At 38.8% G+C, this 24,364-nt stretch overlaps 1 protein-coding gene across 1 annotated transcript in view; it reads right to left on the minus strand.

Annotated features, from left to right (window-relative positions):
* Positions 1-24,364, minus strand: part of Galnt1 (polypeptide N-acetylgalactosaminyltransferase 1) — a 38,718-nt gene that overhangs the window by 8,748 nt on the left and 5,606 nt on the right. The window contains exons 3-9 of the mRNA XM_087896220.1: positions 23,384-23,558; positions 13,851-14,017; positions 11,015-11,222; positions 7,597-7,767; positions 5,831-5,948; positions 3,350-3,530; positions 1,962-2,101 (exon numbers count right to left, since the gene is read on the minus strand). Of these exons, the coding sequence (XP_087752346.1) occupies positions 1,962-2,101; positions 3,350-3,530; positions 5,831-5,948; positions 7,597-7,767; positions 11,015-11,222; positions 13,851-14,017; positions 23,384-23,558 (1,160 nt within the window). The remainder of the gene's footprint in view (positions 1-1,961; positions 2,102-3,349; positions 3,531-5,830; positions 5,949-7,596; positions 7,768-11,014; positions 11,223-13,850; positions 14,018-23,383; positions 23,559-24,364) is intronic.

Genomic DNA, 24,364 nt, shown 5'->3' on the forward strand with positions numbered 1-24,364 from the left:
TCTGGGACATCTGAGCTGCCTCTGCCACTTAGGTTGGGGCAACAGTGCTGCCATGAGCATGAATCTCAGAAGAGGGAACCATATCCCTTGGGACTGGAGTTATAGATGGTTGTAAGGCATCATGGGTGCTAGGGATCAAACCTAGTCCCCCTGAAAGGGCTTAAAACCATTGAACCAAACTCTGTTCAAAACTTTACACCTTTTAGCATCACTCCTGATTTTATAAATGATTAAGGTCCTCAACCCCATTCTTACACAAATTTCCTTATAAGTGGGTATAACATGATTCCAAGGGAACCGAAACATTCTTAATAAAGCCTTGAAGAATCCTGGCATGACCATGGCCCCAGGCTGCATCAAAAACTGACTGTGAAAAACTCAGCACACACTTTATTTTCATAAAAGAAAAATAATCTCCCCGTCCCCATATTATCCTCTAGCCATCATCTACTTCTCTGCATTACTTTACAGCAAAATGCCTCGCCTTGCAAGACTGGCACACATTCAGGCTCTACACTTCTATTCTCCTGAAGTCACCAGAGTCCCTAATATTCTCCATGGGCACTCTCGAATACTGAGTACTAACAGAATCCCCCTAATCCTCCATACTCAGGTTAAGTTTTCTCCATAGTAGTCAACATAGTTAAGCACCTACATTTTGAGGCAAACCTTTCACTTAAGTCTCCAAAACATCATTCTCCTGGTTGTTCTTCTATTTTAAAGTTTTCAGACAGGGCCTCATTATGCAGCTCTGGAACTCACTACATAGACTAGACTGGCCTCAAACATTCAATCCTGCCTCTGTGCTCCCAAGTATTAGAATTAATGTCCACAATTTCCAAACTGTACCAGCTGCTTATGGCTGGGTTCTCTTCTCATTTGATCCTCTAAATGGTTTGTGTGCATGTACAATGGACAAAAGTGAAAGTTCACACCTACCACGGTGACAATCTCAGCTGTCCATTTTCACTCTGAAATGGAATCTTTCTTTCTTCCTTGCTATTTGTCACTGCATAAACCAGGCCAACTGACCCAGGATTCTCCTGTCTCTGCCTCTCATCTCACCACACTCATGCTCAGCTTTACATGGGTTCTGAGGATCTGAACTCAGTTCATGTCTGTGAGGCAAGCACTTTACTCACTAAGCCATCTTCCCAGCTTACCCTCATGGTTTTGTCCTGACCTTTTATTACCTACCTACTTGTTTTTTCTAGACAAGTGACCTCCTACTATTTCTGGAACATGCCAAGTCCATATTCGTCTTAGCAACCTTTGTACTCATTCTCCGTTGCTCTGAAACATTAGTCTAAGCAATGTTACAGCTTAGTTATTCTTTCTTTAGGATTTTGCTCACAAATTACCTTAAGGGTGCCTTCCTCAACCACCTATGTAAAACAGAACCATTTCCATGCTCACCAGGCATCCCTGATCTCACCTGTTCTTGCCACTGCTATCTGACACACTGTATATTTGTAATTTTTTTCAAATAGACTATAAGATCAACAAAAACAAAATTTTATGCCATGTTGCATTGTGGGCACTCAAATAGTTGTTGAATGAATAAAAAAGTCCAACCTCCTACAGAGCTGGTGTTATGTACCCTGAGTGTCAGGGAAGATATGGCTGTGGTCTTCATGACAAATATACTCATGTCAGCTAATGCTTACAAAAGGAAATCTGTCACAAGTCAACTTCTATTATAAAAGTTACGTTTGTAAGGTGCTCTAACTTCTGAGACTGTCTACCAGACTCCATTGGAGGAGTTTTAGCGGGACGAGGAAGATTTCACATTATGAGGCAGACTCCATTAATTAACAAGAACTTACCCATACTTGAGGTTAAATACTTTATAATATCAAAGATAATTTAAGAACCTTAGACATTAGAAGTTTTAACTTTTAAATAACTATACAGAATAAATATCTCTCTCACACACACACACACACAAAATTTGTTTTTACCTCTCCCAATGAGAAATAGTGACGTGGAATTTGAGAATCAGGGTAAATATTTTCTAGGTACCAAGAGAAAGGTTTGCATTGTAGTTTATGTCTCAGACCAAGTCTTGATGATATATCTCCATAATCTACCTTTGTAACACCTGTTGAAAGAAATAATTGACTGATTTATAGAGTTCTATTTGGTAACACATGTCTACCTCTATGCTCATTCTCACAAAGCAGTTGAATGGGAAGCAAGATTATTAGGTGATGTATGACACTACAGGCCATACGATACGGACCCACCTCCCAAAGGAGAAAACAGGACAAGGCATTAACGGTGTTTTGATTTTATTCAAAGGAAACAAATTCATGTGAAAATGTAACAAATAAAAATATTAAACAACAGTTAGTTACACAGAGATCAGGAAACTTCAATGTATATTAAGGTAAAAATAAAAAAATGCCGGACAGTGGTGTGCATGCCTTTAATCCCAGCACTCGGGAGGCAGAGGCCTCACAGTTCTCTGTGAGTTCAAGGTCAGCCTGGTCTACAAGAACTAGTTCCAGGACAGGCTCCAAAGCTACAGAGAAACCCTGTCTCAAGAAATAAAAAAAACAAACAAAAAAAACTATTTGGTACAAGTATTAAATAGAGCAACTACACCAAGTCAGCTTTCTCTCACATAATTTGCTGAACTGTGCTCATACCCACTTGAGCCTTGAAGTATTGTAACTGAACAACCAAGGCAGAGTAGTAATAATTTCAGAGAGGCATATCTCTGGGAAGAAAGACATACAAAAGCCCAACTAACAGAGCGAAATTCTTGGAGAGTCTCTTGAGGAATGCTGTAGCCTCTGCACTGGCTATGTGATGAGAGATGGCTTCATTAAAGTCTTACACAGCAGCACCAAAGGTCTGCTTATGGAGACTGCTCATAACCTGCTTCTGAGGTGGTGCTGTTTTATGGACAGGGGATGTGGCTCAGTCATGAGTACTTATCTAGCATACATAACAGTTTGGGTTTAGTTCTCCAGCATCACATAAAACATGTATGGTGATGCAGGCAGGCACACTTGCGAGATGGAGGCAGAAAGATCAGAAGTTCAAGGATATCCTCGGCTACACAGTGAGTTTGAGGCTAGCTTGGGATACATGAGCTTCTGTCTCTACACACACACATATATAAATCCATAAGTAAGTACTAGCATTTTTATGTTGGATAAAAATGCCAAATGTCCAGAGAATGCTTTGTCAGCTAGGAAATGGCTGAAATTTAATAAGATGAAATCTCAGAAAGATCAAATGCTATAGTTAGGTAAAAAGAAAATTCTTTCTCTGTCTCTCTCTCATGTATGCACACACGGGGGGGGGTACATTTTGTATATATTATGCAAAGTATACCAACCTGGAGAAATTATATAGAAGAAATTCTTGAATTCATCCATCCATACTTCTGCAAGTCGTCTATTATTTTTATTGATAATCTGCCCTGTCCCTCCTGGAAACGTGTAAGGTGTAGCTTTCCGAAACACATGACCAACATGAGAACAAGTCACAATTTCCAAAGTTCCTCCACATTGCCAAATCTGAAAACAGCAGGATGAAGCTTAGTACCTACTTACCAAAGGTTGCTGTAGCATTCATGTGGTATTTTTTTTTCAATTGAACAGGGGGGTTGACTTTTATTTATAGTCTTGAATGGAAAATCTGTAGTTACTGATAAATTCTTTCCAATATGTCTACAAACTACCAAATTTGAACAAAAGAGTAAAGTGGATTGCATTGGACATACAGTTTAAAATTCAGAACACAAGACTGGCTGTGATGACCTACACCTTTAATCCCAGAATTCAGGAGGCAGAGGCAATGGACCTCCATGAGTTAAGGCCAGCCCAATCTACATAGTGAGTTCCAGGCTAGCCAGTGCTTCATAGTGAGAAGTTTAGGACTCAGAGATTCTGCTCTAGTGTACAGCCAATACTTCCCCAGGACCAAACATTTTTCAAAATTTTGGTCAAAATCAGATAAAATACAAACTAGACAGGCTATGATGAACTACGAAAGAAGAGTGAGAGACTCAAGAACAACTCTCCAAATGCATATGACTCACAGCATCGTTAACTCACACTGCTCAATCAACCCTTGTCAACAAGGACACACCACTTCAGGAAATGTTCAGTATCACTTTGTTTGTTTTGTGTATTTAACATGTTTGATGTGGCTCATGATTTTACACTTACCACACATACCCATGATCAGGGAGTATTCAGCCAAATTTGTTTCTATTTCTGTCTCTCCAACCTTGAGCCACTACTGACACATCACATAGAACAGACACCAACCATGATTTTTCAAGACAGAGATAGCATGTTCTGATCTATTTGTTCAATCAATAAAACACACGGACCACAAGAAAAATTAAGTGTAGGTTTATATTCTTAATTCAATGCAATTGTTTCAAAATATAGTTTTGTACCATAAAGGAAAATCTCGCATTTGTAATTGAAACTCACATTTTCAAACACTCTGGCTTTGTTAAACAGTGTATCTACCTTCAGGTGTGTTAGACTTAGAGCTCAGTGAGATTTCCTGGAAGCTCAGGTCTCGTCTTTTACACTTTAGGCAAAGAGAGTCTCTAGAAGCAAAGGAGCTTCCTGCTTCCACTTGGAGCACACTGTGTGTCTCTACTGACTGCTATGTGTCAAAAGCTATCCGGCAGCTTGTGTTATCTAACATGATGATTTAGTGGACACACAATGAAAGGTCAACTAGGCTGATAAAGAGGCATTTCAGAACTGCTCTGTCTTTTTCTTCCTTTTTGTGATGTATTATGCGTGGTTGTGTGTATGGTGGCCAGAGGGTAACATCAGGTATCTATCTAAATCACTTTCCTTATTTTGAGACAGGGCCTCTCACTGAAACCAGAGCTCACTGATGTAGCTATGGATTCTACAGTCTCTCTGTCCCCAGTACTAGGATTACAGTATGCATTGTCATGTCCAGCCTTAAAAAATAAAAACATTGGCGCACACCTTTAATCCCAGCACTTGGGAGGCAGAGGCAGGCGGATCTCTGTGAATTCGAGGCCAGCCTGGTCTACAAGAACTAGCTCCAGGACAGGCTCCAAAGCTACAGAGAAACCCTCTCTCAAGGCCCCCCACCAAAACAAAACAAAACAAAACAAAACAAAACAAAAAACCCAAACAAACAAACATAAAAATTAAGCATTTAATTGATGTGGTACATATGTCAGAGGACAACTCGTAGGAGTCAGTTCTCTCCTTCTACCACGTTGGTCCTGGAGATCGACTCAGACTGAAGGAAGCGTCTTTACTCACTGAGTCATCTCAGCAGATCCATGCCTAGCTTTTTTTCCGGTAGTAGCTAGGAATCAAACTCAGACCTCCATGCATATGTGGCAAACACCTTACTGACTGAGCCATCTCCCTAACTGCTGTCACATTTTACTGAAAAACATGAAACTGATAAGGTAACCAGATTTAATAAGAGAACAATTTCAATTAGGTAAGAAGTAAATAACATAGTGTGAAATTATGTTTTACAGTTAGGTACCAAAGCAGCCCATTTAAATTACAAATTGTTTCTATTTAGTTGTTGAAGTATGAATTACTTCCTTAAAAGAACAGAAATTGAGAACTGAAGAATTACACATAGGTTTAACAGTTAGACTTGTAAAGCTAACTGGGTTATTTGTTGAAATAGGTTTTAATAAATCATCCATAGTGCCATCAAACTCTTTATAGGCTGAAGGTTCTAGAGTCAGATTAGACTCACTAAATTTTATTTCTTATATAGACAACATGAATAATGAACACATATTTGTGGTTAAGTAAAAGATTTTATATTTTTGTCAAAGGGAACTTACCCTAAAGGAAATTTCTAGGTTTTCTCCTCCCCAAATATCCATTCCAGCATCATATGTTCCAATTTCCTGAAAGTAATCTCTGTCTATTGAAAAAAGGCCTCCGGCCATTGTAGGTGTTCTGAAATTCAATCATAATACTATGCCATTAATTTTAATAATTTAAAATTGATAATCAGTGTTTGTTTTTAGAAGTACTACAGTTCTACAGCTGTTTATAACTATAGAATAATGCTTATCTCACCTTCTTCAAAATGTCTACACCTTCGGGGACTGCTGTGGCAGCCATGATCTGCACCTTGCTTAAGCTCTGTTTAATCCTAAATATGTTTCCTGTCCTTAGCACTCTTCCTGATCCTTGGTACCAACTGACTTTCTATCTCAGACTCCTTAAATTCAATGTGTTTCTCATAACCTTCTCCAGGTATTTGATTCCAAAGTCCTAGAAACTATAAAGGTAGTTGATAATTTTATTCAACTAGACTCAGGTTAGGGTTAAAATGCCAAGTTCTAAAGGGTGGCAAATACTGCAAAAATGGCAGGCTGAAAGATTAAAGACAGGATGAAAACAAAGAAAGCCTTTCTTAGGTCTAGAGAAAGCGTAAAGGAGGTGAACATCACACTTCTTCTAAAGGGATCCTAACCACCTGTGGTTGGTTTTCTGCAGAAGCCAAGTCCAGGAACACACAGGGCGGGACGGAAGAAGAAGCATGTAAAAAAGCGGAGGATTGATCGGGAGGGAGGATTGAAAGGGATGGGTAGTAGAGCTTCCAGTTAATCACTGATTTCCATAAAGGGTCAGTATGAAGGGGTAAAAAGAAAGAAAAGAAAAAAAAAACTCTCAATCCACCAAGAGAAAATAATTAAGTTCTTGGATCCAAGGATTCCATAAGGTTCCTAAGTTCAGAAGTCACTGACATGTGCTCTTCCAGGATTCTGTAAGACAGCAGCGTTGTCTGTCCAGTTGAAAGTTTTCAAATACCTAAGAGTTCTTGATTTAACACTGAACTGAACTAAGGGCCTCTTTGAATGGGTAAAGATCTCAGGCTGGCTCTGGAAATAAAAATCTCTTCAACTTCTCCAGAATTGGATTTGAATTCATGGGAAAATAGACCAGAGATGCTTAAAATAGGAGAAAATGGAGTTCAAGTTCACAGAAGTGGCAGGTGGAGGCAACTGGGATAAATACTAGGATGGTTTAGAAGCTCAAAGTCTGTTTCATGCCCTTACCAGATGATTCTTATGCCTTCCTGTCACCCGTGACCAAGTATAGTAAAAAGAAAAACAAATACACATGAATGGAAATCCCATTATACACTGCTAATTCTAGTTATTTTAAAAAATTGTGTGAAACAGGCTTTTCTAATCTTCCTGTCAGTAACTACCATCCAGATGTACATATTAGTAACAACGGTACAGTGCAAGCCACAATTTTGAGATGGCACTTTAACAAAATGGCATGATAAATGAAGAGCAGTTTGACTTAAGCAGACTGAACTTAGAAATTTGTAATGTTTTCATACAGGAAAGAAGGAACATAGGTATGACATCATTTCTCTTGTAGACTAGAGTTCACAGAATGAAAGAAAATCTAACTTTATTAACTGGAGGAGAAAATCCCCTTTAAAAATAGATATATGTAAAACACAGTTCTTGACTACATACAAGGTATACGATTGCTAGGTGTTTCTCAAAGTACATTTTAACCCAACTGATGAAATGTTACAACTCTCTGCAACCCACTATAAAGGAAACATCTGACAAATCACCTGACAGGGAGAGTCCGGTCACCTTTCCTTCTGTCCATTTCTCTTTGGGGGACAGGATACCAACGAAAATTGAGCTTCCAGTTGAATCCACCATAAGTCATGTCAGAGCCTGCCATGTACTCGAAAGTATCATCGCTGATCACATCAATGATAGGACATACCACTGTTCTCCTGATGTCATAAAAGGAGATTTAAAATCTTTCAAATGTTCCTAACTATAACGACCATACAACAAAACAATTAAAAAAATTTTTTCCTGCTACAATCCATACCAAACCAGTATCATAATCATTTGCTGGCTGAGAACGTCGTTCTTTTGCTTTTCTTCTTTTACACAAATTTTTTTTCTATTTGCCACATGGAAAATATTATATTAATGGCTATACATTTAATCATTTTTAGACAAAATTTTCCTTTATAAACAACTCCGTCATTTCTGTTCTTCAGTTTTTGCTAGTGAAAAATTGAGTATATTCACATATGTAATCTACAGCATTCAGGGAAAATGTCCAGCACGGATGTTACTTAAGTCAACACTCATTACTGTTTTCTAGTCCTGTTATATACATATTCCTCACTGTAATGCTATCAACTTTGAAGCTGATTTCTTACACTTTTATCAATTAAATTATACTAAAATAAATAATAGCTCAGGACTTTTTGAATTTACACACACACACACACACACACACACACACACACACACAAATTTTGCTTGCTTGTTTGGGTTTTGGTTTTTGAGTCAAGTCCTATCTTTGAAGTCCCGGCTGTCCAGGAACTCACTATGTAGACTAGGCTGGCCTCAAACTCCGATCCTTCTGCCTCTGCTCCCAAGTGCTAGGACTAAAAATGTATATCGCCACAACCAGATGAAATTTCAATTTTTTAGTTACTAGAAGGGAATTCTTTTCTTTTGGGTTTGTATTTCTTATATAGACTGACCACATATTCAGGTATTTTCCAGTTGGCTTAAAGGAAAAACACACATATGCACACACATGCACCCACACACACACAAAAAAAAAACCCAAAAAACTAAAAATACCCAAACGACAACAGCTCTTTTGAAGAAAGTAGTCCCAAATATGGTCGCTCACAGATATAGTTTATAGGATGTGATATATCCATTCTATTACCAGGCAGTGGTGGCGCACGCCTTTAATCCCAGCACTCGGGAGGCAGAGGCAGGCAGATCTCTGTGAGTTTGAGACCAGCCTGGTCTACAAGAGCTAGTTCCAGCACAGGCTCCAAAGCTACAGAAAAATCCTGTCTCAAAAAACCAAAAACAAAGGTTCTATGGTGATATGCAAAATATTCATCAGTGAATATTTTGAGACAAGGCCAGTTCAGGCACCCTCTCCTCTGCTGCCCAAGGAACAAGTTGGGGACATCTCCTTGGACCTGGGAACCCCTCTAGAGTCAAGTCTCTTGCCAACCCTAAAATGGCTCCCTTAATTAAGATATTTACTTCCCTGCTCCCATATCCACCCTTCCTCCATCCCACCCATCCCATTCCCCCAAGCTCTCCTGAATCCTCTCCTTCTCTCTTCTCCCTACCCATCTCCCCTTATACAACCCCCACGCCGTGCATCCAACTTTTGCCTGGCAATCTTGTCTACTTCCAATATCCAGGAGGATAACTATATGATTTTCTTTGGGTTCATCTTCTTATTTAGCTTCTCTAGGATCACGAATTATAGGCTCAATGTCCTTTATTTATGGCTAGAATCCACTTATGAGTGAGTACATACCATATTCATCTTTTTGGGTCTGGGTTATCTCACTCAGTAAAGTGGAGATAGAGACAGAGACCCACATTGGAGCACTGGACTGAGCTCCCAAGGTCCAAATGAGGAACAAAAGGAGGGAGAACATGAGCAAGGAAGTCAGGACCATGAGGGGTGTGTCCACCCACTGAGACGGTGGGACTGATCTAATGGGAGCTCACCAAGGCCAGCTGGACTGGGACTGATAGAGCATGTGATCAAACCAGACTCTCTGAATGTGGCTGTCAATGAAGGCTGACTGAGAAGCCAAGGACAATGGCACTGGGATTTGATTCTACTGCATGGACTGGCTTCGTGGGAGCCTGGTTTGTTGGGATGCTCACCTTCATAGACCTGGATGGAGGGGGGAGGACCTTGGACTTCCCACGGGGCAGGGAACCCCGACTGCTCTTAGGACTGGAGAGGGAGGGGGAGGGGGGAGGAGGGAGGAAAAAGGGAGGTGGGGAGGAGGTGGAAATTTTTAATAAATAAATTAAAAAAAAAACAAAAATAAAAAAATAATAAAATAAATTAATTTTAAAAATCTGCTTTTGTATTTATCCAGCACTTTATCTATTGGACATTACTCAAGATATATAATCCACCAGACAGCCCAAACTAAGGTATTTGGTTGTTGTTTTAGTCAATTCTCTCCTATACATCACATAAACACACATACACACACACACACACACACACTCACACACACACACACACTCACAATCTTCTCTGTATGGGTTCAGGATCGTGTTTCTAAAGTTTGTGGGTTTTTCTTTATGCAAGCAAGTATCTCCTAAACCAGTCACCTTTTACTTATAGAAAAATATTTAGAGAGATATTCTATTGTTTTGATTCTTCAGGGCAATGATCTCTTCCTTAAACTGCTGGGTGTCCTTTGGTTCAATGCTGGTTTGTTTTGTCTCTGAGAACAGATAGCTGTAGTGACACCATTTTCTAACAAAGAGAATAAGTGACCTTAACCCTTCCATTCTCCACTGGACTAGTGAAAGTCTACCGGATACGATCTAAGCCTTAAAATTGATGTTGAGAGCTTTAAGATCAAATTGTCAGAGCAAGCAGAAATTCAACTAAAAAGGTCAAACATACTAAAGTTACTTCTTTCCTGACACTTTAGAACCAAGAGAAAGTCAGACAATTCTCTGTAAAGTGTATGACATGAAAGACAAAACCATAGACACACCGCAGCAATGCTTGTTCTGTATCAATAGGATAACAAGACAATTCCAGGATACAAAATGAGAGCTGTAGTGCCCATGAAGGCGTCAACAAAGATGAGATAATCTGCCTGTCCTGTGGCAGCCTTTGAAAGCAGGGACAAGTAAACTTCCCATGAATTCATTACTGTCTGCCTATTCTGGTCCTATTTGGTCAACCTAGAGCACAGAGTAATTAATGATTCTACAATATGCTGTCTAATTCATCTCCATTAAGACAGTTTGCAAACTGGTTAACTGCCAGAGTTTAAGATTGTAGTCTGGTTTGTATTTTGTTTGGAGCACTCTTGAAGTCATTTTAAAGGCAACTTGACGGAATGGTACTTTTGTATTTATTTAAAAACAGAATTCTGCAATGTTCCACACAATTTAAGATAAAAATAACTAAGAACAAATTCACAAATTCCAAAAACTTACCTGTCATGTTTGATCCTGGCTAAGAGAGGCTCCAGCCACCCTGCCGTACACTCACAGTGTGCATCTAAGAAGGTGATCACTTGGCCTTTGGACACAGCAGCTCCTTTGAGTCTAGCTCTGATCAATCCAGAACGCTGTTCCATTCGAATTACGTGAACTGGCACTTTGAGTTTTTTCACATAACTCTCTAGAGGTCTTTTCAAAAAGTCTGAAAATATAACAAAAGAATGAAATGAAAAAGGCATCAATTGGCATCACCCAAATTTTTTTTTAAATATTTATTTATTTATTTATTATGCATACAATATTCTGTCTATGTGTATGTCTGCAGGCCAGAAGAGGGCACCAGACCTCATTACAGATGGTTGTGAGCCACCATGTGGTTGCCGGGAATTGAACTCAGGACCTTTGGAAGAGCAAGCAATGCTCTTAACCACTGAGCCATCTCTCCAGCCCCGGGATTACCCAAATTTAAAGCAATTTTGATTTTGTAGCATTCCTTCAACATACACATACTGACAGAGTCCTCCTAGTGGGGTTCCTTGCCCCATCAATGCCATTCCCTGAAGGAAGCATTCTAATTTCATGGCGGTATGACTCGCTGCCTGTATCTTGCCATAAGAACACAAAGACAGTATTTATGGCTCAAGTATCGCCTAGGGCAGGCATGCCACCATGCATCTTTATTAGGCTTCCAATTCTCTTCTTAATCATGCTCAAGAATCAGTAACAGAAGCAAAGTAGCCCGGCCAGGTGTGACAGTGCTCACTTGTAATCCTAACTCTGGAAGGCAGAAGCAGAAGGATTCTGAGTCTGAAGTCAGTGTTGGCTACACAGGAGTTTTGAGATCCTGTCTCAAAAAACAAAACAATAACACACCCAACATACACAAAACAGAAAAAACATTTTAAGAATGTTTTTCTTAAATTTAGGCCAGGGAGTTGTTGCACACGCCTTTAATTCTGGAACTAGCGAAACAGAGGTAAGCAGATGTGAGGGTCAAGACTATCCTGGTCTACAGATAGTACAAGGACTGCCAAGAGAAACCCTGTCTCAAAAAACAAAACAAACAAAAGAATATTAAATCTAGATCACAACAGAGAAGAAACAGTTTGTAACCGCTATTATAGTTTTATAAACTATGAGATTTCTTCCAAGGCAGAAGCCAAGTATCTTATTGATCACACAGTCTCTGACTACACACTTGGCAGGAATAAGAAAGTGAAAAACTCCTAAGAGATAGGAACTGAGAGATCCATGTGGGACAAGTGTGAATCTCAAACTATTGACGGTGATGGGACCGTGTCTTTCTAACCAGTAGGAGTGAAAGATGTGTATAATCTATCTAGGGAAGGGAATATTGATTTACAGAATCTTAGAATTTCTTCTCAGACTTCGGTAATTGATGGCAAAAGATTAAGGGGTTACTTAAATACTGAAAGCAAGACTCCAAGAGCCTCCTGTAAGATGGGGCGGGAGGACGAATGGGAAGAAAGTGATTCTATTTGGTAGAATCAGAATGAGGCATCATCATGTCATCAGAAACCCCAAACCCTTCAAAAGCAGGGCTATCAGATTACTAATCCCTTTTTCTGTTAACTCATTTCCTAATATTTGTGCTAAAAATAGTATTTCAAAATAGTACTATGATTTTATGAACTAAATCAAAAGGTGAGAAGAATATAACCAGATTCTGAGGAAAAAGGTTTGGACAATGCAATCAGAGAAAAACATTTTTATACTAGCAGTGAGTAGGTTTGTGAAAACTCCGCACCTTAAATGTGTTTATCTTCACAGTGGCCTGCAAGGTTGTGCTGTCACACAGATTTGAGCAATGAATATCTACACTCTCAGAATATTACATGAATTTGATCAATGTGACAGTTTGTTACCCTGTGCTAGTGCTGTGGCATAGACGGACTGTACTGAAAAACAAAGCACCTGGAAACACTGGATTTCTGATTTAACTTAGTGCCGTCTTTTCTATAGCATTCTGCAATATGAAATCTCCAAGAAGGGCTCAGAATAAACAGTGTACCTTTTCCTGAGTGCTTCATGAGACAGATGAGGATATTCTCTATCTGCGGAAAAACCCTGACATTCTCAGAAGGGTATCTGAGCAGGAGATGTGACAAAGATTTGTGAGAAAAGAGTCAGACTACATATCACACTTTAATTGTGCTTAATCACATTCTGCTCCTAACTACAGATCATTCCTAAAACTTAGAAAGGAAGGAAACAGGAAGAATTCAGAGAACTCCAGTCTGGACCTCATTTTCTGCAAAGGTTCTTCTTGCCACTGAGAACTAAATTTCTCCATTTGCGATCTGCAGTTTTCCACAGAGGAAAATTCTAACAAGGTGTGGGTTTCTTCCTATTCTACGACAACTTTACATCTTAAAGCATTATTTTTTTTTCCTAATAAGATTAAGATGCAGCACAATTTTTCTTAAAGATTTATTTATTTATTGCGTATACAACATTCCTTCCATGTATGCTTGCATGCCAGAAGAGGGCACCAGATCTCATTACAGATGGCTGTGAGCCACCATGTGGTTGCTGGGAATTGAACTCAGGACCTCTGGAAGAGCAATCAGTGCTCTTAACCTCTGAGCCATCTCTCCAGTCCCAAGATGCAGCACAATTAAATACTAAAGTAACACTCTTTAAGTTTTACAATGGAATATCTTTCACTATATGAATGAGTTTAAATGCCAAGAATTTTTAGGTAAATTGGAAGTTTACATATAACTACCAGGTTAAAATGAAAGCAAAGGTTTGCAGACTGTTAGTAATCAAAGGCCCAAATATCACTGGATTAAAATGCAAAATTTACCTCTTTCACTGGCATCGTCTACAAGAACAATCTCTTCTATCATGTGTCTTGGTGAGCGATTAATGACACTATGGACTGTTCGAAGAAGTGTGCTCCATGCCTCATTGTGGAAAACAATCACCACGCTTGTTGTAGGAAGGTTATCTGGATACACCTTGGTTTTACACCTAGAGACAAAGCAAATGCCTTTATAAAAGTGATTTTAAGACACTATAGTAAATGAATCTATACTAGGTAAGTTGACAGAACGATAAAAAGTTTGTGCTAATGGTGAGGTTCTTAGTTGGTTTCCCATTTAAGTTTTGACTAATGTTGCATGTGTAATAATACTGATATAAAGTAATAGAGTTAAAAAAATATTTTAAAGATATTGCCTATGTTCTTAAAATAAGCTCTCCCGATTAGATTTGGGAGTTGATCTACTTTATTATTGTTGTTGTTATTGCTGTTGTTGTTGTTATGAGACTGGGACTCACGACGTAGCTATGACCTGCCTGGAATTCACAAAGATCTGCCTGCCTCTGCCTCCCAAGTAAAGGGATTTAAAAGCATGCACTACACCTGGCTGGGTTAATTACTTTTAACGGAGAATGAACTATGGCTATATTAATCTCAAACTGTACTTCAAGAACCAACTGGCTTTAGTTTTATTTTATGTGTATGAGTGTTTTGCCTGTGTGTGTATTTGTGCGCCACGTGTACACCTAGTACCCACAGAGGCCACTGGATCACCTGAAACTGATGTTGCCAGTGGTTTGTGAGCAGTCATGTAGGTGCTAGGAATGAAAGCCAGGTCCTCTGGAAGAGCAGCCAGAGCTCTCAACTGCTGAGCCAGCTTTCAAGTTTATTTTATTGCTGCATACGACCTATCCTATGAACATATATTTCTAATCAATAGCAATCGACATCAGTACTTCTGAATCTGCACTATTAGGTGCAGTGGTAGGAAGCACAGAGAGGAAAGCAGTGGTGACTCTACCCAGGTTCTGGGGACCAGAGGGTCTCTGGTCAAAGAAAGGTTTTTCTCTTGTCTACTCACTGCGGCACTACTGTGTTGCTTACACAGAACTGCTGGAATGCTGTGGTAACAAAGAGGAACAGTGAAAATAAGAGAACAATCGTTCCCCTCCAGTCCTGTGTTGTTTCTTAGACAAGCAAGAAATCAAGTTTCTTCAGGTTCTTTTCTGTTCAAAGCTAAAACAATGTTAAAGTGGAATGTCAGCCTAACTCTCAGGGCACTGGTCTGCAAAGGTCCTGCTAATTAACTTTGAATTAGGATCCTGAAATTAGAGGAGTTTTACAGATGAGAAAACTATGATTAGAGAATTGAAAAAGCTTGGTCAAACTAACAGCTAGTAAATGGTATAACCACACATATCAAATCAGACATTTATGACAAAATCTTGCCCCTCATTATCCACATATGCCAAACAGTGTAGTAGTACATGAAAAAAGCCAGAAAAGAGGATTTCTGAGTTCAAAGTAAAAATATATATCACATATACTCCAACACTCTTCTCCATGTCTCTCTAAATGAAATGTACTTTTCATGCATTGTTTATAACCTACTAAATTTAGTCAATTACTAGCTTTTACCACTAACAAAGAATACACTTAAGAAGCCTGGCTATGTAGCAAGCAGTGCTTGGTACTGTTACAAGACTCTTACGTATGTACTCAGAGTAGGATCATCTGAGATTAACCTTACAAGCAGCAGCAACACAGCCATGGAGACCAGGAATCCATCAATGTTTGGTCACTTCCTAAGTATACCTGAGACAGGTCATTTAGTCAAGGTCTGATTTTGACAACTATTTAAGTATGATGTTTACACAAACTGCTACACAATTAGCAAGCACTCAACAAAGGGTGTCATTATTACTTCTTAAGCATTAAGAGTGAACTACATAGGATGGATTTGGCCTCTGACTAACCTGGGATTTCTTTTAGGGCTCCTTTCCTAATATCACATATTATAAAAATCACTGATTCTACTTCTACTTAACTATTTTTAACACTGGGCCAATGCCATCCTTTCTTCCAGTGTCTTTCCGGAAAAATGATCCTGGCAGCTCATAAGACAGTGAAATTTGCAAGTTGATACAGGATGAGCCAAACCAGTTAAGCTATACTCTAGAAACAAGGGGTCTGGATTTAAAAGTGTGGTGAACCAGTCACATGCTAGGGACACTATCTTTCCATTTAGGGAGCTGCTCAGCTCTAGTGTGAGGACGAATCAATGACAGTCTGTATTTGTGACTTGGCATTTCACTGTAAATCCTCTTTGGAAGTCTCAAGAATCCCCAGTGGACATAGAGCTCACTTTTGGATCTGAAGGGCCCTCTGGATCCTAAGTGCTGGGAAATATCACAGCACTGGATAAATCCTCACAATCACCCTTGTTAACCTCCTTGTTTTACAGATAAGGATTCTGGGATACAGAGAGTCTGGGAATCACAAGGTAGCAAATGGCAGAGCCAGACTGGGACTATGTCACTTTCAAGGTTATAAACAAGTTGGTCCAGAAGATCAAACTGGAGTTAATGGTGAAGCAGCTCTGAGAAATAAAGTAAAATATGAATGCTTAGATCAAAACTATATTACATGTATGAACAAACATTCAAATCAGTAAAAATAAATCCACACCTTGACCATTACAACTTGCCCAGAGGCTACACTGAACACATAAAAACAAAATGTACAGCTCCAACGCAATAGCTGGAAACTGATTATATCAGCTCAAAGTGTGCCCATTAGCAAAACAGGAAAGGAAGAAACAATCCAAATGTGCCTTCATTGTACATCTGTGCTTGGGTTGCTCTATGTGGCTCATAAAAACCCAACCAGGTTGGATAGTCTCATTTTAAATGACCTACAATCCTCATGTGGGCTCTCCCCACACTCTAGCAACATTACACCTTCCCAGACAACTCCTCCAAACTCTCTCACATCTCAGATTTAAAACTACTCTTGCCCTCCTCACTTACACCTTTGTTTCCAATTTCACAGAAGAAATAAAAGCTACCCGAAGTGAATTTCCATAATGGTACCAATATATACACATCATCCTGTTAAGTATCAGGGCTACAAAATCATGCTTTTCTCTCTAGAGGGCTTGAATGATCTTGTCTATCAACTTTCTCACCTACAGTTGCTCAAAGCCTTTGCTTTTAACATCCTTTCAAAAATTCCCCTTAACTGGGTCATTTCCATTAATACACAAATACTCCTCTCACCTCATCACATCGCCTTACTGTAGATTACTGTTGTAAAGTGCTGCACATCCCACTCATTCCCAAATTGATTGTATTATAAAATATAGCAAATAAGAGCATACAAAACAAATTTGTTGGGCTCAATTCCCAGAACAACAGCAACAAAAAGAAACAAAATACACCCAAAAAATGTGAGCTGAATGAGTTAGTATAGAGTAAACAACTGTGTAACTATCACTAAATGAGAACAAAACATTGCCGTATCCTTACTGCTGCTATTATCATCTCATTTGTCCCTAGAGCAAAAACTAGTGTTGTTCTGAAGGACTTTTACTTGGTCTGTTTTGATTTTCACACACACATACACACACATAATTTTTCCATTTACTATGTTGACAAGATTCATCCTTAGAATGATATGCAGTTTTCGTTTGTTTCTACTACTACAAAGTCTCCTATTTTAATTATTATTGTTGTTGTTTGAGACAAGGTCCTGACTGACCTGGAACTCACTATGTAGATGACACTGGCCTTAACTTAACAGAAATTCTCTGCCTCTGCTTTCCAAGTGCTGTGGTTAAAAGAAAGCACCACCAGGTCAGACCTTCTACTTTAATAATAGAAGTTTAGACATTTTAACGTTTGGAACCAATACAGACTTACTGCTATAAACATTTTGTCTTTGCTTCCTGCCGCATGCATATGTACATTTCTAACATACCTCGGCATGAAACTGCTGGGTCATGAAGGATGTTAATGCTGATTTCTAGCATGTACCTGTTATGGAATATTCCTTTACATTGTGTGAAGATGTGTCATTGTGACTGGTTTCATTAAAAAGCTAAACAGCCAATAGCTAGGCAGGAGGTAGGTATAGGAGGGACTTCTGGACAGAGAGAGCTCTGGGAAGAAGAAAGGCAGAGTGGCCAACCAGGATGGACATAGTGGAGATGTGACGAGCATGTAGAAGAACACAGATTAAAAAGGTATGGGTTAATTTAAGTTCTAAGAGCTACTTAGAAACAAGCCTAAGCTAAAGCTGAGCTTTCATAATTAACAGTAAGTCTTCACGTCATTTTTTATGAGCTGACAGCTCAAAAAGAAAAGTCTGTCTACAAATGAGCCAACATGGGGGCTCAAATATACAAACACAGGAAACAGGGCCTGAGAAAGCGGAAAAAAAAAAAACCTGGATAAGGAGCTGGATGGAGCTTCCTAGTCCTGGAATCTCTGAGGCAGGTCAGGGCTCTGTGGCATATGGAGGCATGGTGACCGAATGCTGCTTGTGGGCTAGAGTCTTCCACCAGTGGCAGCTGATATAACAGTTTAAGATTTGTCTCCCACAATCAGAGAAGGCTAGAGATGATTCAGATGAAAAAATACCTCTAAACAGGTTATAGTGTGCTTAAAATACGTGTGTAGGCTTAAGAGAAGAAAATGGGTATAGACAGTCATAAAAAAGTTTATAAATAATAAAATAAAGTCTGTTAATTTTGAACAGACAACAACAGCTGCTAAGAGACATTGGATTATGGAAGGGACTGCTGAATAAAACCAGTCGTTTATTTCATTTAGGATAGTCTTAACTTTAAAATGGAAATCAGAAAATATACTGCTTTGGGGAAGAGGTTATGCTTTTGTTTCCACAGAAAATGAAAAGCTGTGGATTCCTTCAAAGTTGATAGAGATCATATTTGATTGGGGGGAACCCCCTCAAAATCCAGGCTACAGACATAAAGGAATAAAACTAAAAAAAAAAAAAATACAGACAAATGATGTATGCTTTACCTGCTCAAAAATAAACAAAAAATCATCTTTAGCTGACTTGTGCACACATTCCATACTTGTGTTAATACAGATATGTATGTTACTTTCGACAGTTTATATGTTTTCAGAGCAAGGAGACCAGACTCCAATGAAAATGCGTGGCCCAGGTGATTCAGTCTCTCAGAGTGCCTCAGTTGCAGTTTCCTGAGAGTTCTACATTCAGAATAGCTTTAAGGCTGGGGACTGAGATGGTCCAGCTTTACAGACTATTCTAGTCAGTACTACAGAAAAGTCTTATATTTTCCCACTGCACAGAAACTGGCCAACAAATGTTAAGGATAGTTTTCCCAGGACTTGACCATTATCTCAATTTTCTCAAGGTACCCTAAAGATGCTGTTGCCCCCAGACAACAGGAATCAGTCTAGAGAATATGAGGCTCACATTCGCAAGAGGTGGAGTAGGTAGGTTTTTGTTGTTTGGTGGGTTATGAATGTTTTTCATCATTTGGCAGGTTGGTTGCAAGTTGTTATTGGTAATGGTCAGGAAAAAACTAAAAAAGAAGATTAGAGTCATGGATCTCATTCTGAAAAGAAAAAGAGGGGATATAAAAATGATCAGATAAAAGGGAAGCTATTGAATCTCGCATTTTTCTTTTTCATACTCTTTTATTTTCTCTTACACAGGGTTCTCTGTGTAGCCTTGGTTGTCTTGGAGCTCATAGAGATTCATTTGCCTCTGCCTCCCGAGTTTAATGTGCACCTCCTAGAGTTATATGTGTACCACCACTGCCAACCTCAAATCTCTAATTTTTCTACTGGGTTATTTTTCTTATCGATATAAAACTACATTCCTGGATTTGAGCACTTTACTAGTTATGAATGTCACAAATAATCTTTTTAGCAATAGCTTATTTTTATTCCACTCTCTTATTTAATGAATATAAAGTCTTTAAGAAAGTTGATTGTAGGTACTGAAGAGATGGCTTAGAGGTTAAGAGCACTAACCGCTCTTCCAGCAGTCCTGAGTTCAATTCCCAGCAACCACATGGTGGCTCACAACCATCTGTAATGAGATCTGGTGCCCTCTTCTGACCTCCAGCATATATTCAGGTAAAACACTGTATACATAATTAATAAATAAATCTTAAAAAAAAAAAAGAAAGTTGATTGTAGAGCACTTGACCTAGCATGAACAAGTCCTTGGCTTTGATCCCTATCTAATATATCAACTCCCCTTTCCTTTTTGGTATGCATCTTATGACCTGTTTAAGAAATCTTTCCCAAGTTTAATGATATATTCTATCTAATAATTTATGGCTCTGCCTTCGTATTTATATATGTAAAACACAGAATACAGATTGCTTTCTATGCTTTCTCTTTTGTCCTTAATTACACGAGATTCATGCAATGGCATTTGCTGCTTAAAGGATCATCCTTTCAGGGCTGCTCAGTGACCTCTTAGTCATCAGTTAAGTGCTCATGTAAGGATGAGATGTGAGATAAATTCCCTGTTTTGTTCCACTGATCTGTCCTATTTTTCTCTTTTTTAAAATTTATTTATTTATTTATTTATTATACAATATTCTGTCTGTGTGTATGCCTGCAGTCCAGAAGAGGGCGCCAGACCTCTTTACAGATGGTTGTGAACCACCATGTGGTTGCCGGGAATTGAACTCAGGACCATTGAAAGAGCAGGTAATGCTCTTAACCACTGAGCCATCTCTCCAGCCCCCCTGTCTTATTTTTTATAAGAACATAACAATATCTTGATTACTACAGCTTTTAAAGAAATTTTGATAAGTCAACAATGTCTAGTTCTTCCATCTCTTTGTATTTTCAGTGACACAATCAACCAAATTATAAACACATACACACACACAAGATTATGATTGTAACTAGAACTACACTAAATTAACAAACGAGAGAATCAAAATCTTCATAATACTGATTATGAACAGAGTATTTTCTTCATTTATTTAGGCATTTAATTTCTCTCAGTAGTACACTTGATATGTTCTAGTAATTCTAAAAAGATACTCTAGAAATATCTTCTAGCTTTAAAAGAACTAACATATGCTAAAAATCTTTTCCTTAGAAATATTGTGCTAGGCATGGTAGCACATGTGTTTAGTCCCAGCACTTGGAAGGCAGAGGCAGGCAGATCTCTGTGAGTTTGAGGCCAGCCTGGTCTACAAAGTGAGTTCCAAGACAGCCAGGGCTATACAGAGAAACCCTGTCTCACAAAACAAAACAAAACAAAACAAAACAAGACAAGACAAGACAAAACAAAAAATACTGACCTACAAACCATCAACCTTACTAAACACTTATGGATTATAATGTTCTATCTATAATCCATTGGGGATAGGAGGTTGAAAATAAGGTTGTGATAGGGCTTATATATCCCAAGATTTCCTCAACTCACAATCCTCCTGCCTCAGCCTCCAAGTTTTTACCACACCTAGCTTAAATAAAATCTTTTAGTACCTTTCAAATTCTTATTATCTTGCCTAGCCAAGAAAGACATCCAGTATAACACTGAGCAGAAGTAGTAAGAATGAGCACCATGCATGCTTCTGACCTTTCAGAATCTCTATTCAACATGGGTACTTGCATTAGGGGACTTTCGTGCTGTGCCATTTAGATAACCTACAGATCAGATTAAGGAAGTTCCTTAGGCATATCTTGACAGCAACAAATTTTATCAAATATTTTCTCTGTATTTCATAAAATAACCATATCAACATATTCTTTTTCTGTTACTATAGCAAATTTCAGCAACTTTAGCTTTCTGTATGGAATATACCAACTTGGTATAAAACTGAACATATACAATCCACATATTGCTAGATTCAATTCACTTTTCATTTGTAAGTTGATATCTATGCTATCAGTTAGATTATGTTAACACTCCTTGTTTATTACACCTTTATCTAATTTCCATCACTGATTTCATGATGCACACTGGTATGGTCCTTCTTTTCTAATAAGGACTGGCTTTGCTTTTCCTTAGATGTATATAAAGTGACAAGGCTGTGTGTGAATGGACGTTTGTTATTATTTATGTATGTCTGTGTATAAAGGCCTTAAATAATTTACTAATTTAATAATTATACTTTACAGTTTCTGCTTTTCTCTGGTATCAGTTATATTTTTGTAGGAACTAACAATGTGATTTAATTTTTTTGTGTTTTATTTTGTTTTGGGATTTTTGTACATATCCCCAGAATTCACTATGTAGACCAGACTGGCCTTGCACCCAAAGATATGCCTGCCTCTACCTCCCAAGTGCTGGGACTAAAGGTATTAAAGGTCTTGATCTAAATTTTTAAATGTGCTTATAATACCTACTTATAAGATGTACATGACATCTACATTCTTAAAGATTTTTATTTTGAGATTTTTGTAATTTTGAATTGTGTGTGTGTGTGTGTGTGTGTGTGTGTGTGTGTGTGTGCAGGAGCTCTCAAAGGCCAGAAAAAGGAATGAGATCCCCTGAAGTTGGAATTATAAGTGGTTGTGGGTGTTAAGTATTGGATCCCTGGTTGCTGGATTCCTCTACTGCTGATGCAATAAGCCAAATCAGACCAAATTAATAAATCAAGATTTAATAAACAAGGTAATGTAAAGCAGAGCACTCCCAGGTGGCCCTCAAGAAGGCAAAGAAAAGAACAGGAAGGAGGACACACACAGAAGATCTATGGGCCAGGTCTTAAATAGCCAGTAGGCATGGTCTTGAGAAGCCCTGGGGAGGGGCTGCTATTTGGCCAGCTTTCTTAGGGGGCAGGGTCTGGGGAGAGAGGGAGGGAGGGAGGGCTTCCACCTAATCATTTCAAACTCATTGGGTATATGGGTACCAGGATCTTAGGTGACGCTTCCACCAGAACAGTGAGATGCTCACTGTAGGTTCATGGAGTCAAATTTGGGTCCTCTGAAGAGCAGTACACTCTCTTAACTCCTGAGCCACATCTCTCCAGCTCCTTTTTAAAGAATTTTTATGCATGCAATTTGGTACTGCTGTCTACAGGCACAGTGTTGTGCAGCAGAGGTCTAGACTTTCTTCTCTTCAAAAATGGAGAAGATATATCTTCTATGGTAATAAGGGGTAAAACAATAGTTGTCTTTGGAGGTGGAAGAAGTAACTGGAAAGGAAAACAAAGAGAATTTTCAGGGGTTATATCTTGGTTTGGTTGATTTTACACAGCTTTGTACTTACATATGAAAATTCAGTAAGCTATACGTGTAGGATTTATGAACTTCACTGGTTCAAGTTTCATGCACCTAAAATCTTTTTATAAAAGGTTGAACATATGACTATTTTCATAAATGCTTAGACTCCCCTATTAATCTGTTGAGAGAAGTAATCATTCTCCTAGTTCCTGAGTCAGTAGAGCAGTAACATACTGAAATGTTACGTTATTAGCATTGAACTTAGAGTTCAAGTATAATTAAACAGTAACTGACAGAAAAGTAAGCGCCAAGCAAAGCATACCTTGGGAATGTAGACAAACCTTGCATTGAAATATGATCAGGACCACACTATGTACTTACCCCTCTAACCTCACATCTGGTAAAGATCGGTTGAGTGCAATCATCTCACTTGCCATTAAATTGAACTGATTGATTTTAAACATCTCTTTCATCTTTTCCTGATCCTCTTTAGGAATGACGACTGGTTTCCCCATTTCTCCGGGACCTTCATGAGGCTTCTGCACTGGCTCTAGAACTAGTAAGAAATATATTTAACTGATACCAATTTCATAACAATTACCTCATGTTTTTGTTAACAACATCCAAGTTAAAACTGTGCCCTCAACAAGCAGCCTCTTCTGGAGCCTCCCAGTCTGTTCATGCCTCCAAGGTGCTGTGCAGTTTTCCCATTTTGTGAAAACGACACAGACCACTCAGCTTTAGAATGCTAAATAGTTTTGCAGAGGGTCAACTTAAAATTTTCTTTCTTTGAAACCATCATGAACACCTCCAACTAGTCCTCACTATACCTGTCTCTCTTCTAGTCCATTCCCTTCTAGACACAACCACCTATTCATTCAAAAGTCCCAATCTTGTTAGATGACTTAACACTTGTCTGAAATCATTTGAGGGCATAGCACTGCTGCAGATGAGCCAAAATCCTCATCAAGACACAGGATCCTCTTTCAGCCTAACAAATGCCAAGACTTCAGGCAGTAGGCTCAGCCTGTGGGTCACAACCCTTTGAGGGGTGGGATCATCAAATGACCTTTTCACAGGGGTCATTTAAGATCATTGGAAAACAAAGCTATTATGATTCACAACAGCAGCAAAATTACGGTTATGAAGCAGCAACAAAAGTAGTTTTATAGTTGGGCGTCACCGCAACATGAGGAACTGTATTAAAGTGTCACAGCATTAGGAAGGTTGAGAACTACTGCCCTGGAGAATAAGACAGGCAAGCAGGAGACTTGACACCTGCTAACAAAGCATTAATGTTCCACCTTGCATCATAGCATTAGATCTTCAGTACAATTCTGATTTTGAGATTCCCTATGTTGT

This window comes from Myodes glareolus, chromosome 13 (assembly GCF_982192425.1).
Source record: "Myodes glareolus chromosome 13, mMyoGla1.1, whole genome shotgun sequence".
NCBI lineage: Eukaryota > Metazoa > Chordata > Mammalia > Rodentia > Cricetidae > Myodes > Myodes glareolus.